The sequence below is a fragment of the Tauraco erythrolophus genome, chromosome Z (assembly GCF_009769465.1).
Source record: "Tauraco erythrolophus isolate bTauEry1 chromosome Z, bTauEry1.pri, whole genome shotgun sequence".
Classification (NCBI taxonomy): domain Eukaryota; kingdom Metazoa; phylum Chordata; class Aves; order Musophagiformes; family Musophagidae; genus Tauraco; species Tauraco erythrolophus.
The window spans coordinates 71,007,758-71,026,563 of NC_141496.1; the positions used below are offsets into that span (position 1 = coordinate 71,007,758).

General features: G+C 44.9%; 1 protein-coding gene and 1 pseudogene across 1 annotated transcript; one reads left to right on the forward strand and one right to left on the reverse strand.

Annotated features, from left to right (window-relative positions):
- The window catches only part of LOC104380307 (eukaryotic translation initiation factor 2D-like), a 777,252-nt pseudogene that overhangs the window by 292,822 nt on the left and 465,624 nt on the right, over positions 1-18,806 (forward strand).
- LOC147526457 (uncharacterized) lies at positions 13,681-14,721 on the reverse strand. Its single transcript, XM_086630019.1, has one exon. It carries the CDS (start codon positions 14,719-14,721, stop codon positions 13,681-13,683), a length of 1,041 nt encoding a protein of 346 aa, XP_086486145.1.

Sequence of the window (18,806 nt, forward strand, 5' to 3'; positions counted from 1 at the left end):
GTCAAAATTTTTGTTTGCATTAATGAAGAAGTTAACATACAAAATGTAGTAAAATACAGCACAAAATATCTCACCTTCCACTTTTGAAACCTCTTGCTGAAGATTTTTCCTACTTACTGCTTCCCTGTCACCATGACTTCAAGTCGGGCAACATTCACAAACATCACACTGTTCAACTACTTTTCACCAAATTAGAACCAGATACTTTTTCTAATTTCTAAATTGTTCAGAAGCAACAGTTACAACTTGCTTTACCAATGCAATTTTCACTTTTTACTTCATCTCCTAGTGGACAGATGCATCCGAATGATCCCTCCAAATTTTGACAGGTACCAGGAGAGCATGAACCGGGTAGTGCCACACACTGGTTAGTATCTTTGGAGAGCAGATGGAATCAAGAAAGGTTTAGAACCACATAATTCTTATGGCAACAAAACAGGCTTAGTCATGAAAAAGACTGAAGGATTCTTCTTTAAGTTCCTTTTTCTAAGGCGTTAAAATCTTCCAGATCAACAGCTACTCCAAAACCCACTTACTTCTACTGTGTTTTATACTTAGATAATCAGATTGTGGTGCTTCCCTCCAGATGGGAGCTAACAGTTGTATTATTTCAGCATGGATTATTTAACATCTCCATGCAGTGTCACGCACACCAGTGCAATTCTTGCCATCCAGAGTAAGTTCACATCCTTCATTACACAAACACTTGAAGGAACCAATTCCATCGAAACACCGTCCGTTTCTGCACACCTGACCGAAGAAGGGGCACTGCATTAAGAAAAACACAGATGAGAAAGTGTCAGAATAAATGAAAATGAGATTGGATAAGCATCATGGTACAAAAAACTTACACTTCACTCTTTGACGATACTTCAATTTGAATGACATCAGCTAACATCAGCTTTAGTGAAGTGGTTTTAGTCTTCTTCAGAAGCATTAAGTACCAATTCCTGAAAAAGCTGCACCTTCTGCTTCAGCCAGTACAGCTGTGCCTTTGTTACTAGTTTATTCCGTAGTGCATTTCTTCCCTGTTAGAGCTCTACAAGCAGAAATACCTCCAAAGGATTCTATTGGGATGGGCGAATTGCCTTTGAATTACGGGGACAGTCTGGAAGAGAGCTCTGCGGCTCTCCAAGCTGTCAAGAGGAGTGCTAACGAAAGGCCAGCTCTCTGAGTCAGCTTGGGCTCCTTGGCCTCCGTGAAGGCACAGCCTGGAGCAGAGGCACTGGATGCTCCTGGCAGTAGATTGGCAGCTATACTGCCAAGAGAAAGACAAGGAGAAGATTTAACATCTGTATTTCAGATGGTTTAGTTCTCTTCTGAACCAGAAAAGAACCAGTAGGACTGGCCTCATCTAAAACGACATTTTAAGCAGAGACTCTGGTCTGTTATTCAGACAGTTCTGGTAAAGATGACATGTAGCATACCCATGCACCTATGTCCTCCGTTCACCTGCAGATATTCAGGTGGGCAAAGGCAGGTATAGCTCCCCAAGGAATTGCAGCAGGTGCCAGGACCGCAGACACCAGGATGCGCGACACACTCGTCAATATCTAGAGACCAAGCAAAAACTCTACTATTAACAAGGGAAAAGAGGACCAAGTCCTAGCAAATGTTTCTGAGAAATATGACCATAATAAACTATGCTAAGATTACAAAAATGTTTCATTTAAGGCTAGCTTGGAAAGTAGAGCTTGGATTTGGGTTAAGAGCTACTGTAAAAGCTGCTGAAGGGTAATAATTGCTGCTAACCTCCAGTAAGTCCAGCCAGTGAAATGCAAGAGAACACTCTAAATAAATTCACTTGTTTAATTTACCACTAAAACTGGGGCACCTCGTGCCCCATCAGCTCCACGAAAGACATTCATGCACTCTTCTCACAGGAATGTTACTGTCACTTTCCAGTTCTGTTAACGTGCTCACTACTCCACTGAGAAATGACCTTTTAAGTACTCTACTTAGAAATAGGCAAGCTGCAGAATCACATAGTCTTGCTGCTCTAACCCTGGATCTTCTTATTTAAGGTATCTGGAGTGTAAGACTTTTTTGCCCATCCAATTTTCATTTCAAACCTAGTTGGGTCAGTTTTATTCATCTGAGCTTAGCAAACCTCCAGGATTCACAGGCTCTGTTTTGAAAGGAGGTGAATGCTTTTTTCCTCAGAAAGTGCATGAAGAAGGGGAAGCTGACTTACAACATTCCAAACTAGGAGAAACCATGAAAGATCCGTTACATTTTTTGGTCTACTTACAATTTCTGGTTCTAACTCTTCAGACAATTCTCAAACACAAAAGGAAGATCAATATTAACTTCACCTCATGTTGCGTAAATGAAACTGCTACTCTGAGACACTGCCAAGAGCACACCTTTTCTCACTTAAAATACAGGGAGCCTAGTGAAGCTAGCACGAGATACAAGGTGTAGAAGTGAGAAGTCAGGAATCATGAAAAACCACCTTAGTCTACTGAATGCACAGAGCTGAGATCTATCATGTAGAAATAAATGTTCGCGTATTCAAATGATGCACTTCAAGTTTTGTATTAACGATATCACTGGTGCCAAAGATGATGAGTTCAGAGAAGATTTTAGGTAAGGGTGTGGGTACCATATCCACTTCTCGATTTATGCTAAAAATGATTGTGTTTTTCATAATAACTACACTGTGATGATAGACAAGGTTTCAAGGGACTCAACCTTCACAGATTCTTGTCTCTTCACTGAGGTAGTAGCCTTTCGGACATTCACACTGGAAGCTGCCAAAAGTATTGATGCAATTTCCACCTTGGCAAAGACCTGGCAGTTCCTGACATTCATCAATGTCTGAAAAGAGAAAAAAAAACCCACTGTATTTTTATTCCAGAATGAAAAGAAACAAGAGAGTTTCAGTACTCACTGGAAATTTTACCAACTAGTACCTTTAAATGTCACATGGATCATTTTTGTTTGTTTCAAAATTGCTCTTAATGAAAGCATGGATGAGATGCTCATTCTTTGCCATTTAAATAGCTCTTCAGGAGCACGTTTCAGCTTGATCAGCCCATGGAGTTCAACTTCCATTACCATTTACAGGAATTTGGCATCTAATTCCTCATTCCTGCACACTCATTGGAACCAGAGTTCCTTTCTACAGTGAGTATTTCCTGAAACTTACACCTTCCACTCATAAACCATAGTTTTCATCAACGACTTCTCCTTCAGGGGCCAATTTCAAAGGCCAATTCAAGTAAGGAGGCACTCAAAAGGTAAGCATCAGCTTATTCTCCTGCTGAAATATTGTTGCACTTCTTCAATATTCTTTGTCAGTATGCCTTTTCATCATGTTGTTTCCCTATTAGTATCAGCAAGGGGTTTTGCTTTGCACTAAATGTAATGATTTCTGAAAATAAACAAAGCAAGTGCATTACATTAGCAGAAAATAAAGGTAGGATTAAGAGTTCTGCTTAAAATATTACCACAACCTCAGCTAGTCTTAAGGCAAGCACAACGTGGTTTTCTCCATATTGTGCCTTTATAAAGGCACATACTTTGTGTTTTGACTAGTTCTTTATTATGAAATCTCCGTATCCCATCCACAAAATTTCTAAGTGTCATCCGGTAACAGTTTGGAAAGTACTCAAGAGTGACTTAGTTACCCAAGAACTACCAACACTCTTCTTTGAGAACTACTGCAGTTCTCCAAATTAAAGGTATGATTTGAGTTCTAAGCATTACGAATTTCTTTATTTCCCTACCAACAAGGAGTTGCTGAGTAAAAATTCCTAGCAGATGCATGCAATCCATTCCATTCTTAAGATACATAAGCATATCTCTAACTACCTTAGTATTTTTTTAATGGGAGTGAAGTAAAAGCAAAAGAAATCAGAGTGCCCAAAACTACCAAGTACATGGGCCTGGTCCAGTGGGAAGGGCCTTCTAAACTTATCACTGATTTATTACTGTAAGAACAGGCTCTACGACAGTCACAGAAGACTAAAGGTCAGGTTTTCTGATACTCAGGTCGACACCTCTGCATCACCCCTCTGAGAGGAGCAGGGAGATTTTCTTTTACAACTGTGCCAGAACACTGCCTCATGAAAAAAAAAACCAAAACCAAACAGTTTCTTAAATGATAAATGCATAGTAACACAGCGAAATATTTGAAATGCTTTTCCCATCCCTTGTTAGCATCTCCTACAATAAGAGGGTGGGGGAAGAATAAAAGAACATTTCCTTACTGCTGTTTACTGGAGGACACATCTCACAAGCCTTTCCAGGAGAGCAGCAGCACGAGGAACGAATGACTCCAGCCCCAGTTTCAGTGTTGCAGGATAGGCTCCTGTCCCCTCGTGGCCCATACTTCAGGTAGCAATTCCCAACACGGTTACCAACATATAAAGCACATATGACTACAGCTGCACACAGTGATCTGAACGAAGGAAGTGCAGGCATTTGTTTGAACATTTCATATTTAGAAGCAGGAATTCCAATAACATTGTGCTTTTGAAGTCATTTGCAAGTTCAAAAGTCTCATGTACGCTGACAGTTACTGATATGGAGAGACACAGCAGGGAAATTGGGTAGCTTCAGCTTCCTAAGTACCCAGAGAAGTTTAAAATGCCTTCCAAAGTCACACCACACTCTAATGTAGCACATACACTATTCCCAGCCTTTCACTCCAAAAACTATCGGAAAACAGCTGCAATTTGCTGTTAGTATTTCTTCTTCATATTCTGATTGTGACTAGGATATGACTCTCTCCTGTGGAATTAAAGGAATGTACAGATTTTTCCATGCAATCACAGATCAAAGTCATGGCACTGGAAGAATTCTGCTGGCAAATACATTCTCCAAAAAGCATTACTATTAAAACAAATAATCCAAATGTGCAGTAATTTCGAGGAAAATTAGTTCATCAGTTCACTCAAACTGGAACTTCATGACTCAGACAACTGCTGGCATCAGCAGAAGGAGCAAGGAATCTAAGAGAAGTCAAGCGAAGAGTTTTCCTACTGCTGCACATATTGTCTCCTTCTTCTTTATACATGGAAAGTAACTAGAAGGGAGTCAGAACTATACAAAAGGAGAGGACAGCCAATTGTTAGAATATTTCTTATCACAGCCAAATAAGATGAGCATTGATTTCCTCACGAGTAGCACTATCATTCTAAAGATCATTTCTAGGAATGAACTTCCTATCACGAGTTGCCTCGAAAGAAGCACAGAAACCCACTCAACATTTTTTCAATAAATTCAGTGTATAAAGGCCACAGTACGTTTTTGCATTTTCACTATTTCTGTTCATGGTATGACTAAGAAACTTATAAATGAATTTTTGAGTGATTTCCCAAACGTGTGTTTCACGCACAAGTACCACATTTCTAATTTACTGCTTGCAGCACGTGCCTGATGCTACAGCCTTAGCAATTTACACGGAGTTAAATGAACACAGTATGATAAAAGAGGGTAGTTCACACTTTCAAAATTTCTAGAGTTTAACAAATGTCTTGATATGACACTGTTTTTAAATTATCCTGAGATTTGGGACATATCTATGGAAAAAACTTGATAGCAACTTTCTAAATTCTTCGGAACGTCTTGTTGTCAAGATCATCAAGTTAGTTAAGTGTGTATAATATCAAAACACAACTTCACATCAGTTTTCAGACTGAATATTATTTTTAAAGGGTCTTAACATCAATCAAGAGAAAACATTCAAGATTTCCAAAGGATTTAAATTGATTCAAATTAAGGCATTAATAGACAAGTTTGTAGCTTTCTGCACAGTCTTAAGAGCACACTGTGGCAGAGGTTGTGGAAAAGGAGAGTGTCGTGGGTTAGGCCGCTCCAGCAACTGAACCCACACAGCCGGTCACTCACCCTCCCCCACCCCCAGGAATGAGGGAGAGAATTAAAGGATAAATGGGAAACCCGTGGGTTGAGATAAGAACAATTTAATACAGATGATTTAATACACAGTGTAGATGCTCACCACCCCCTCTTATCCGCAGCCCGTCTCGTCCCAAAGCTGCAATCCCGGACGAACACGAGGCCCCGAAATAGAGAGGGAGGGAGAGAGAGAGAGAGAGAGTACTCCGAGAGTGGGAGTACTGGGAGAGAGAGGGAAAAAAAGGCAATAAAGCAAAAGCACAGCAAGTGCCAAAGAGCAAAAGTGGCAAGAGAGCCAAAGCGCAAAAGCCCTTCTTTCCGGCTGACCCTCACTTTTATACTGGGCATGACGCTGCATGATAACTTCCTTCTCCAAGTGGTAGAGGAACCAACGAGGAGAGGTGCTATGCTGGACCTTGTTCTCACTAACAGTGAAGGGCTGGTGGGGAACGTGACGCTCAAGGACAGCCTTGGCTGCAGCGATCATGAAATGGTAGAATTCAAGATACTTAGGGAAGCAAGGAGGGTGCGTAGCAGGCTCACTACCCTGGATTTCAGGAAAGCAGACTTTAGCCTCTTCAAGGATCTCCTCGCTAGAGTACAATGGGATGAGGGGCCCAAGAAAGCTGGTTAATATTCAAGGATCACCTCCTCCAAGTTCAGAAGCGGTGCATCCCGACAAAGAGAAAGTCAGATAGGAACACCAGGAGGCCCGCATGAATGAATAAGGAGCTCCTGGACCAACTCGGGCACAAAAAGAAAGCCTATAGGGGGTGGAAGCAAGGACAGGTAGCCTGGGAAGAATACAGAGAGATTGTCCAAGTAACCAGAGATCAGGTTAGGAAAGCCAAAGGCCTGATAGAGTTAAATCTGGCCAGGGACATAAAGGGCAACAAGAAAGGCTTCTATAGATATGTCAGGGATAAAAAGAGATCTAGGGAAAATGTAGGCCCTCTCCGGAAGGAAACGGGGGACCTGGCCACCCAGGATATGGAGAAGGCTGAGGTTCTCAATGACTTCTTTGCCTCAGTCTTCACTGGAAAGAGCTCTAGCGGCATGGCCCAAGTCACAGAAGGCAAAGTGAGGGACTGGGAGAACGAAGAACCGCCCACTGTAGGAGAAGACCAGGTTCGAGACCATCTAAAGAACCTGAAGGTGGACAAGTCCATGGGACCTGATGAAGTGCATCCGCGAGTCCTGAGGGAACTGGCAGATGAAGTTGCTAAGCCACTACCCATCATATTTCAGAAGTCATGGCAATCTGGTGAACTTCCACCTGACCGGAAAAGGGGAAACATAGCCCCCATCTTTAAAAAGAGAAAAAAAGAAGACCCAGGGAACTATAGGCCAGTCAGTCTCACCTCTGTGCCTGGCAAGATCATGGAGCAGATCCTCCTGGTGACTATGCTAAGGCACATAGAAAATGAGGTGACTGGTGACAGCCAACATGGCTTCACTAAGGGCAAATCCTGCCTAATTTGGTGGCCTTCTACGATGAGGTTACAGCATTGATGGATAGGGGAAGAGCAACTGACATTGTCTACCTGGACTTATCCAAAGTATTTGATACCGTCCCACACGACATCCTTCTCTCTAAACTGGAACAACATGGTCTTGATGGATGGACCACTTGGTGGATAAGGAATTGGCTGGATGGTCGCTCTCAAAGAGTTGTGGTCAACGGTTCAATGTCCACGTGGAGGCCAGTGATGAGTGGTGTTCCTCAGGGGTCGGTACTGGGACCAGTGCTATTTAACATCTTTGTTGGCGACATGGACAGTGGGATTGAGTGCACCCTCAGCAAGTTTGCAGATGACACCAAGTTGTGTGGTGTTGTGGACACGCTGGAGGGAAGGGATGCCATCCAGAGGGACCTTGACAGGCTTGAGAGGTGGGCCTGTGAGAACCTCATGAAGTTCAACAAGGCCAACCGCAAGGTCCTGCACGTGGGTCGGGGCAACCCCATGCACAAGTACAGGCTGGGCGAAGAATGGATTGAGAGCAGCCCTGAGGAAAAGGACTTGGGAGTGCTGGTGGATGAGAAGCTCAACATGAGCTGGCAATGTGCGCTGGCAGCCCAGAAAGCCAACCATATCCCGGGCTGTATCAAAAGGAGCGTGGCCAGCAGGTCGAGGGAAGTGATTCTGCCCCTCTACTCAGCTCTCGTGAGACCCCACCTGGAATACTGTGTTCAGCTCTGGAGTCCCCAACACAAGAAGGACATGGAGCTACTGGAACGAGTCCAGAGGAGGGCCACGAAGATGATCTGAGGGCTGGAGCACCTCTGCTATCAAGATAGGCTGAGAGAGTTGGGGCTGTTCAGCCTGGAGAAGAGGAGGCTCCGGGGTGATCTTATAGCAGCTTTCCAGTACCTAAAGGGGGCCTACAGGAAAGCTGGAGAGGGACTTTTTACAAGGGTGTGTAGTGATAGGACAAGGGGCAACAGATTTAAACTGAAAGAGGGCAGATTTAGGTTAGATATAAGAAAGAAATTCTTTACATTGAGGGTGGTGAGGTACTGGAACAGGTTGCCCAGAGAAGTTGTGGATGCCCCATCCCTGGCAGTGTTCAAGGCCAGGCTGGATGAGGCTTTGGGCAACATGGTGTAGTGGAGGATTTCCCTGCCCATGGCAGGGGGTTGGAACTAGATGATCTTTGAGGTCCCTTCCAACCCTAACCATTCTATGATTCTATGATATGGAATACTAATTGGCCAGTTTGGCCCTCAGTCTTAAGTTCCACCACAAATCACAAGGGGAATCGTGGTCCCCTTGTCCCGGCTATGCTCCCCCCTTATCTCACCGTGCTTCTGCACTCCGGCCAGAACACGGCACACTGAAAAGTCCTTGGAGTCTCACGCCCAACCACAAACATCAGCTTGCTATCAACATGTTTCTCAGAGCGAGCCTCTGAGTAAAACAAAACACGGAGCTCTTCTAGCTGTTAAAAAGAAGAGACAACTCTGTCCCAGCTAAAACCAGGACAGAGGGTGTTTCTGGGCCCCACACATTCGACAACAGATTTCAGTATCTCACCATAAACGCACACTGTTGTAAAGCTAAAATATTCAGTTCAGAACTGAGTGGCAGAGGCAGATGTATTCTGTACCTCTAGGCTTCTTGGGGAAGAAGAAGAAACGTCAAGCAGGACACCATTATCTCCCTAGAGGCAAGACTTACCGGAGACCACTGATCAGCATATGGTAGAGTGGAAGTCCTTTTCTTTTTTTTGAGACAATGTTAAAAGAGAGTAAAACGAACTGCCTTTTTAAAAGGGCACATCCTGTTGTTCTCAATGTGGACATGAGATGAAACAAGCCACATGTGGTTATTCTGAGAACACCTGTCTTTTCTGGTTCTCAGGGGAACTGGATGCTTCTATCCGTTTGTGATAGCACCAGACATCTGCCTTTGGAAGAGAAGTCAAGAAGAGATCTGGCTTCATTCTTCCTGGGATAAGTGAAAACAATGACCACTTTGGAAGTCAGCTTCAGCCCAAGACCTCAGGCCCATTGAGAATAACAGCAGACAACAGACTTTGGAATGAAGGCAGAGCCTGGAATTCTCTAGCAGAGTATCCATATCGAGCCCATCAACGGTTTTTGATTTTGGTTTGCTCCTCACATGAACTGTCTTGACACAGCACCACGTTCCTCTTAAGCAAGGGTAATGTTTCTCTTTCTTCTGAAAGGAACTGGAATTAAAATTCCTCTGCCTTTATTGCTTCAGTGTGCATGAGATACTGCTATTCGAGAGAACCAGAAGCTGCTGTCCTTTGACAAGAAGTTTCTGGAACATTTTTCAGCACAACTTGTGCATTCCAGAAGGAAGAAATTTTCCTTTTTCTTGGTGAGGTCTACTAGCTTCTGTGGCTATGTTTGCTCAGGGGGCTAAATCTTGCAAGTCTCTTTCTGTACAATCAGTCACGAAAAAACTAAAAATGCTTCTTACACCAGGGAAAGGAAAAGAGTCTTTGTACCAGAGAGATGGACAGCCCTAGCAGTATTTCCTCAGGACAGAAGCAATGAAGAGTCACATAGTTTTTCTATCACTTTCTTCTTCAACACTTTTTCTTCAGAGAGGGAGGGCTTGATCTCTTATCTGGGACTCTAGAGCTGCTACATCTGCCCTTCCACTGTGAAGGCTTCTTTGAGGAAACATGGGACCCCTGCCGAAAACGTCACTGGGAAAACCGGCCCCAACGTAGAGTGCCAACTCAAGCTCCCATTTTTCAGCAAAACATGTCAGGTAGCAGCATTCGTTCTCCTAAGCTTCTTCGGAGATCACTGACACTCTTTGGTCACAAATCAGGGCTTGCAGGGCTGATCACATACAGCATCTGGTTGTGGGAAAGAATGAGCATCTTGGTAGTTACGTGCTGCAGAAGGGGAGACAAAAAGGCAGGATTTCATTGCTTCAGCTGAATCTCCAGATGAGGCAAAGCTGAAAGCTTAAGTCAGACTGGAACTGCAGAAGAAAAGTATTAAGGCAGGAATTGTCAGAAGAATCTCTGGGAGACAGAAACACAGGTTTCCAATGCAATGGGAATAGATTACCTAAATTCACTTCATCTTTACAAATCTCGGCTTAAAGTTTTAGAATAAATTGGCCAAGACTGTGAACATTTAAAGGTCTCAAACAGGACTTTTTTTCTAGCATCCAGAGAAGCAACAGAGAATAGTCCTAGGCAGAAAATGGAGAAACATGGAAAAGATAGCTATAAAATTTGTTCTGAAAGAAATCTGCATTTCTTTAGAAACCATTTGCTTAAAATACATTTATCTGTCACCACCCTGTAGCATTACTGTAAATATTTAGAAAATGGAGAGAGTTCTAACTACCAATTCAGGAGAATCTGAGTCCTCCCAAGGTAATAGAAGAAAAAGGCTGTTTTCCAAATAAAAAGTGAGAAGGCTTTCCCAGGATCACACACAAATCCCTATGGCTGAACCTTGGCCCCTCTCTCAACACCGCCCTTCCCCAAAACTTCCCTAGACTGCTAGTATACACTCTAGTCAAATGACAGTCCTGTATGCTGTAGCAAGGGGGAAAAGTAAAGAAAATGACTGGCTGTGTAAGCCAGAGGGAATTTCATCAACTCCAGTGAAACAAGTCTTTTACTTTGTTTCCAGCCAAATGGGTATCACAATCAGTTTGAATGCCAGTTTAGACTTAAGCTACTCAGTGCCAAGACACATCTAGAATTAAAAAATTCTGGTTTTGAAAAGAGAATTGTTGACTGTCAAGAGAATGGAAATGCAGAAAATATATGTTCTGACACATTTTAAAAAGGTGTATTTTGAAGAAACTATGATTACTAATCAATTAAAATAATTAAGCCCACCTCTAGAAAAGTACACAAGAGAATATGCAGCATGTGGAAGTATCATTTTTCTATCTTGCTACCCTCATTTGCATTAAAACAGTCACCTTGGGTGTGACTTCTAAAGTAATACTTCAGGTAGCTTTTACTTACCCACACAACCCACTCCAGCAGGATTCAGCTGGAAGTCTGGAGGGCAATTAGACTCCTATCTTCCAGAAGCACTTACACAAAGACCATTAACACAATTAATGGGATTGGCACAGTCACCCATACCTAAAAGAGGAAGGTTACATTTATAAATCTGCTCACTAGACAGAAAAGAAGAGTGATTTTACTTTTAAAGAAAAAATGGGCAAGAAAATCTCAAATGCAAGTGAAGTTCAAATGCTGAAATTGAACAAAGAACTACTAATAATTCATTCAACGTTTAGGAAAAACGTTTGTACAGCTGCCTATTGAAGAAGTCATTCTTTTTGTTCCATTCTCAAACCAATTCCAAAGCATGCCATTCTACACATTGCTTGTTTAGTGAGGAAAAATACACTCTCATTGTTGTAAGAGAATCAAACACATGTTTTGTGAACTCATCTTTAAATGGATTGTGTGATCACAAAAAAAAGGTGAGTCTTGACCTGTTTCTGAACAGAAGAGACGTACCTGTACACTTTCCCCCAGTTCGATCTAGTTCATAGCCATCGTCACAGGTACAATGAAACACTCCTGGGAGATCACTGCAGGTACCAAACACACGTATGTTCTGGAAGGAGCATTCATCGATATCTGAAGGAATATATTAAGAACAGAAAGTTCCGTATCGTTGCCATAGTAATATTACAATAGTGTGTTGCACTTCTCAAACCAAATGAAGACATACGGAACTTAAAATTTACAAAGCAACACTGAGTAATCACTTTCAGTTTTGCGTAGAATGCTACAGCTAGGAATTTGTGAGGCATTCTCCATTAAGCTGCTTCCTACTTATTCCTGTTTTACCTACTGGGAAGTGAAAATAGCAAAACTGACTTGCCAAGACTCAAAAGGAAAGCTATGTCAAAAAGCCAGTGCTCCTTTCAACACGGGCAGTAAGGAGAACGAAGCGTAACACCACACAAAGGGATCAGTCATTTCCTAGCTCATAGTCTGAATTTCTCACTAATGGCAAGTAAGATGTTCAAAATACCATTCTCAGGATAAAAAAAGTATACCAAGAAAGAAAGGACAAGGTGGAAAAAAAGGACAGTGACACGATTAGAGTAAGGAAACAGCTCTTTCCAACCGGGCTTCCTTGCCTTCGCCGAAGCTTGCCAAGTGACATAATGCCTCTTTCTATGAACAGATGGGAAGGCGTAACTTTGGAGGGGGAGAGAGAGACAAATTTTTAAGGGCAAACGACATGTAAGATAAATGCCTAATATCCAACAGTCCTGAGTAAATTTAAACTGGAAATTAAAGGAAGGTTCCTAAGTACCTTGGAGTACAGCTATGGAATGATGTCCAAATCAGGACACGAGCATAACTTGTTTTCAGATTAAGCTTTACAGGGTTATGGAAAAGAGCGTATCATCGAGAAGCTAACGTTCTGACATCTCAAGGGACTTCCGAAGAAAACGGATGAATTACTTGTATGACAATTATTGTCCTAAATCCAGGCTGGAATCAGCCAAGCAGTCACCGTACCATAGGACAAATTAATATGTCAACTTTAAAAAAAATATATATAACCTCTTTTAAGTATTCAGCAGCCCGATTTTTTAGTGCTCCAACAGCACAACTTAATCTATGGAATGTTTTCAGATCTCTTTCGGAACCACAGTAATATACCAATACCCTAAGTGTTTTTCCAAAATTCTTCCATTTATTTTTCAGAGCATTGTTGTGGACCCATTGAAAAACCAAATGTTGGTGACCCACTGTGTCAAGAATTAGAATCATTTTTGATTTGATTTTGATCGGAATTGATCCGAGCAGATGTTCTCTTGGAGCTCCACACCCGTAGTGCTTCCCTGGTGACTGCATACCCAGCCACACAGCTGAAGACTCCGCTCTGTCTCCTGGATGTCCCAGCTCTGCTTCCCAGCTCCAGAATGTCGGCTCCAGTTCTTTGGCTCCCCAGCTGCAGAACTTGGCGCTCCCCTGCTTGAAGCTCTTGGGGCTGCTGCCTTGGTGGGGTATGGCCCCAGGGGGATGCAGAGCACAGCACCGAGTCGTGACTCCGCACAGGAGGAAGGATTTGTGCGCTGGCAGTGCAGGATGGTAGGAGAGCAGAGCCCCGGGATGGGGAGGGGGGCAGAGGGTGCGGTGAGGAGGAGGCCAGGCCTGGCGTGATGAGCGGTGGGGCACAGGCTGGGCCTGGAGACCCTCTGGCTGGAAACATGTGCCCCGGAAGCAGCTGCACTTGCTGTCGGGCGATGTAGTTGAGACGGATCTGTGGGACAGCACGTGCCCCAGCTGCTGGCCCGGCCCTGCTTGTGGCAGCTCCTGGCGCTGGTTTTAGCGTGGCCGGCGAGGTGGTCTCTTGGGGGGCTGGGAGGAGTCTTGGGAGCTGCCGGCTCTCCTCTTCGGGGCTCGCCGGGGCACCCCAGCAGAGCGGTCCCTGCCCAGGCTGGGAGTAGAGGGACCTGCCACAGCCTCCGCTGGATCCTCCTGGGGCTCTTCCTGCTCCCCGCGGGTGGGAACGGGGGCTTCGGGGGGGCTGCTGGGATCCCCACGAAGAGCACTGGTGCCGGTGCTGCGGCGCTCCTCCTCACCTGCTGAGGCCATGCTGCTGGAGGGGGCTGGGTCGGGGGCAGGAGACGCTCTTCGGGAGGCAGCGGGACTAGGGGCAGCCACGGGGATGGCATCCCGCTCCCGGGCAGCAGGGGTGTCCTCCAGGCCCAGCAGGCGGTGGGCCACCGCACTGTAGCGCTGCACGATGACACCGATGAGATGGTGCACAAACGTCGCCGTGCGATTGTGGAGGTCCAACTGCAGCGCCAGCACCAGGACATTTTCGTCCAGCCCAAAGACACGCAGCACAGCCAGGACGAGGTCCTCGATCGCCACCACTCTCCTGGAACGCTCCTCCGCAAAGATCAGCCCCAGCTGCTCGTGCAGCCAGGGCCGAATGTGTCGGAGCAGAGCTGGGTGGTCGCCGAAAAGAGCTGCCCAGGTGTCTGGCTGGAGGCCGCCCGGTGGAGCCCTGGGCTCCGACTCCACTGCCAGCGACTCCACTGCCAGCCGCTGGGCTGCTGCAGGGCGAGGGGGACTGCCAGGGGCTGGATGCCGCGGCACTCCTGCTGCCTGGTGGCTGCCAGCTGTCACTGCCACCAACCCAGCTGATGGTGTGATGACGACCTCTTCGAAGTCGTCATCTGCCCTCACCGAGTGCAAGATGGACTCCACTCTCCTCTTGCAGAGGGGGCACTCGGGCTTAGTCTGAGCCCACCGCAGGATGCACTCATAGCAGAATCGGTGGAGGCATGGCACCACAGAGGCAGCGTTCTCCCAGCTGTCCAGGCACACTGGACAACGGTCCTCCACCTCTGTGGCCATGCTCTCCACACTCCCTGCGGTGGGCTGGAGGGAGCTGGGCTGGTGAACTGCACCCTCTCACCAGCGCTGCAGCAGCGGGTGTCGCTCTGGAAGAAGAAAAGAGGCCACAATCATTGACTGGCCCAGGGAGGGGTGGAAGTAACGCCCAGGTCCCTCCAGCAGAAAACCCTCCCAGCTCCCTCCCCAGGGCCAGGTGTCCTCGCACAGCTCACCTCTGCTGCTGCGAGCGCGCCTCCTGCGTGCCCCGGCTGCCTGCAGCTGGCAGGGCCGGGGAAAACCTTTGATTGTGTTTGGAATGAAGAGTTGCGAGAAGCAACTCCCCAATCAGGACAGCACTACCAATCGTTGCTCAGCACTCCAGCCTCACGACCTGCTCAGCTGGAATGCAACGACAAACTAGCGGGGTGGGACTGGGTGCCAGGTGATGGGTGTCTGGTTCTAGTCACTAGGTGACAGCGGAACCCATTGCTCCAGAGTCAGTGACAAAGGAACCCATTGTTCCAGAGGTGGTGACAAGAACCGACTTGGGGAAGTCACAGCAGGACATCCTTGTCCACGGGGCAATTATTACTCTGGTCCTAGTGGATGAGCAGGATGAGCTGTGCAAATGTTGGTGCAGGCAAGAGAGAAGTAAGGGGGCAGATCTGCTAACCCTTTTCAGCAGCAGTTTAAATCTACGTTGGTTTAAATTGTGTAAGCTTGACCTGGTCTGGACTATTGCACGTCGTGTTCACGCTGCAGATGAGATTTCTGTGCTCAGATTTCAGACTTCTGGATGGGATTCAGTGGATGTCCATGGCCAGGGTTCAGGCTGAGCAAAGGGACCAGGATCGCTGTGGGCTCAAGCCCTGGCTTTCTGATTTATGCAATGTAGAAATTCCTCTTACTGTCACCCTCAGCAGATGTTCCTCTTTTGATTTTGCTGGCACTTTAGCAACTGCATAGGCATTTTTCGGAGGAAAACTTGGTTTTTAAGGCAGCTATTGCACCAGAAAATCTGCAGTTATATGCTAACAGGGCATTGTAATTCTTTGTAGTTGGAACTTCGATGGAATCATAAAACACTTTTAGGCTTTAGGTCATTCACCCAGTCCAGCTCCCTGACCAAAGCAGGGCAAATCCCAAAGAGAGGTCCAATAGTCAAAACATTTTGGTTTTGATTCCTTACCATTACTTTGTTATAAACAAGACTATTTTCTGACAAGTCTATCCCTACTTCAAAGAAGTGGAGTTAAAGCTGAGGTTTCAGTTCCCATGTTGCTCTAGTAACGCGGCATGCTTCTGTTCCAAGAACCAGACATAAGAGGCAAATCACAACAAACAGGCACTGTGGACATATCCCATCAGCTGAGTGACAGAGATGCTGTGAACATCATCACCAGGCAGAGAACCCCTGGGAACTGACTCCCATGGTGCAAATGAACGGTCTCCAAAAAGCGTTGAGATCGTCTTGGGGGGTTCTCTCTGCATCGTTTCTTTAGCTGTTCTGCTTTGCTTTCTGCCGCCGTACTGCACGCTCCATGGCTACTTCTTGCAGGACCCTCACAGACCTGACTACAAAAGAGGAATAGAGGTTAAAACTGACTAGGATTTCGTAGGAACGTTTTGATGAAAAATATTGATTCACGTAAATCAACTCCTTTTTCAAGAAACACAGCAGGATCAATGACGTTTTCTTTGGAAGGGGTTTCTTCTCAGCCTCAGGCTGATCCGAAGCTGAGACCTCTGGTAACACCAGTCACCACAAACTCCCACAAGGCCAGTTCCCCGCCTCCCAGTCTGCAGAGCTGTCCAGTTCTGAGAGAAGGACTGAAAACTGAGTCCTTCCTGCCCTGATGGGCCATTGCCTTTGATAGGAAGAAACCCCCAAGTCTGGGTTATTTTGAAAGAGCTTTGACTTTCTTTTCTATTTGGGATACAAAAGCAAGAAGGCAGTCATTTTTCCAGACCGCACTATTTTTACTAGAGAAATATTGCTTTCAGTTTGAAATGGACAACTTTGAAAGCTCACATAGTTTTTTCTCATGTCATCTCACGCAGGATGACAACTTTGTTACTTCTCAGTTCCATGGGAAAACATCAGGGTTTCCCCTCATCTTAGCATGCAGGCTCTGGACATAAACTTTGCAGTGCTGGTAAGACTTTCTTCCCTTCAGTCTTTTCTAATGCATGTAGAGCACCTTCAGATTCATATTACAGTGGATTTCAACAGATTCTTTCTCTGAAACTCAATTTTACACCGACTTTCTTTTGTCTCATCATTGTACCTTCATCACCTGTCTCACAATGCAGTGAATTTTCTGAGAAATCTTGATGTCTGTTGTTACATCCCTTCAAAATACTAGCCAGTGACTAGTGGAGTCTTGTGTTACTCTGTTGAGGGCTTTGGCACTTGCATTCATGGGAAAATATTTTTTCTGGAATAGGAACTGCGAATGTATGCAGGACTGATATGTGGGCTAGGATGTATTCTCCTGAATCCCTTCATCAATGAAACGAGTGAAGTTTTGTTTACAGTCTGACATGACAGTGTATCAAAAGACCATCAAGAGAAAACATGGTGGAAAGGTCAGCTTCTCTAAGAGGTCCTTTACTCACAGCATCTCTCTGATAGGGAATTCTAAATACCTTCTTAGAAACAAAGACAGCCAGGAAAATATGGAAGGGTCAGACTGTTAAACTTGTCATGCAGTCGGATGGGAGTACAGCAAAGAATTCTGACAGTATTTTGACTTCTGTTCCTCTACGAGTGTAGTAAATGTGTCTGATTTATTCTCTATCAGGATAAAACTTCAAGGCTGTATTAGAGGCTTTGGAATCTCACAGAATGAGCTTTTTCTAAGGAGGCTTGAAAGTGCTGTCCAGGCTGGGAGTGTTTTTTGTCACTGGAACAACCTGGGGTTTCTGAACAATCAGAGAGGTAACGGTCACAGAAAAGCTTCACCTTTTGACCCTTGCCTACGTTCTCTCCCAATTTTCATTCCTCTCATCTTGAATTCAGAATTCAAAAAGAGAAGGAACAGCCTCCAGGAAACAATGCTTGACATTTATGCAAGCCAAAGCCACCTGGCTAGAATGAAATACCACTCATTCATTCGCAGAGGAGCTGCAGCTAAATTACTAACAGACCGAGAAGAAACGAGGTGGAAAAAGTTCTCAAAACACACAGGCAGGACGGTTGCTGCGCTTGGGCACCTCTTTACAACCAGTCACTTTCCGGAGCAGGGTAGCCCAGGTGAAAACTGCCCTTCTTCAACGGTTGGAGAGAAAAAGGGGATCCGTTCACTCCCCATTAGAAGGCAATTCGCAGTACTCAGTGTTACATTCTTCTCACTGACTACAGCCTTCTGTGCGTTTTCATTAACTAATGCCCCAGAAAGCAGAAATGACCAATTAAGATTACTAAGGTAATGATATAATAGCTGGTGATTCTGAAGTAAAATATTTCCTCTGAGTAGTAGAATTGTGGGGCTGTTTTCATCGTTAGTTGTTAGCTACGCACCGAGAAAGAAAATTCCTTTAGGAAAATTCCAACAGACTTTTCCAAGAGCTTCCATTTCGCAGCAGCTCTCACCTTCCTTTCCTTCTCACACACACAGGCAGGGTGAGCTGTTAAAAAAAACCCATAAACTATGTCAACCAGCTAGTTTTCTTAGAACAGGCTGATGTTGTCAGTCCAACGTTTTTATTGCCTTAGCGGGAAAGAAAATTTCCAGCAGAAAATAAAAATATCTAACAGTCCATTCGGAGAAGCAATAAGCTACACTTACTCAGCAATGTCACTGAGATGCCTCTACAAAGCAAAATCCAGAGCAGCAAGAGTGATGCCAGACTGCACTTTCCTCCATGAACCGAGTACGAGATTTAAACACTCCTAAGCATCTTTTGCAGGAGATCTCATCCCTGCAGGAGATAATGGCCAGTACTTCATACCTTTTTCTTTTTTGAAATTACACTGAACAGTAAATTACAGATTAAAACTAATAAATCATTCACTTGCCAAAGCTGGATTGTTCCTTGCAGCTTATCCTGGGTTCCTTACACTATATTTACTATGCAATGGCACCTCTGTTGGAGCTCAGGAA

Bases quoted from the DNA above. Each gene is read 5' to 3' on its own strand.
- LOC147526457 (XM_086630019.1), bottom strand. From the start codon at position 14,721: ATGGCCACAGAGGTGGAGGACCGTTGTCCAGTGTGCCTGGACAGCTGG.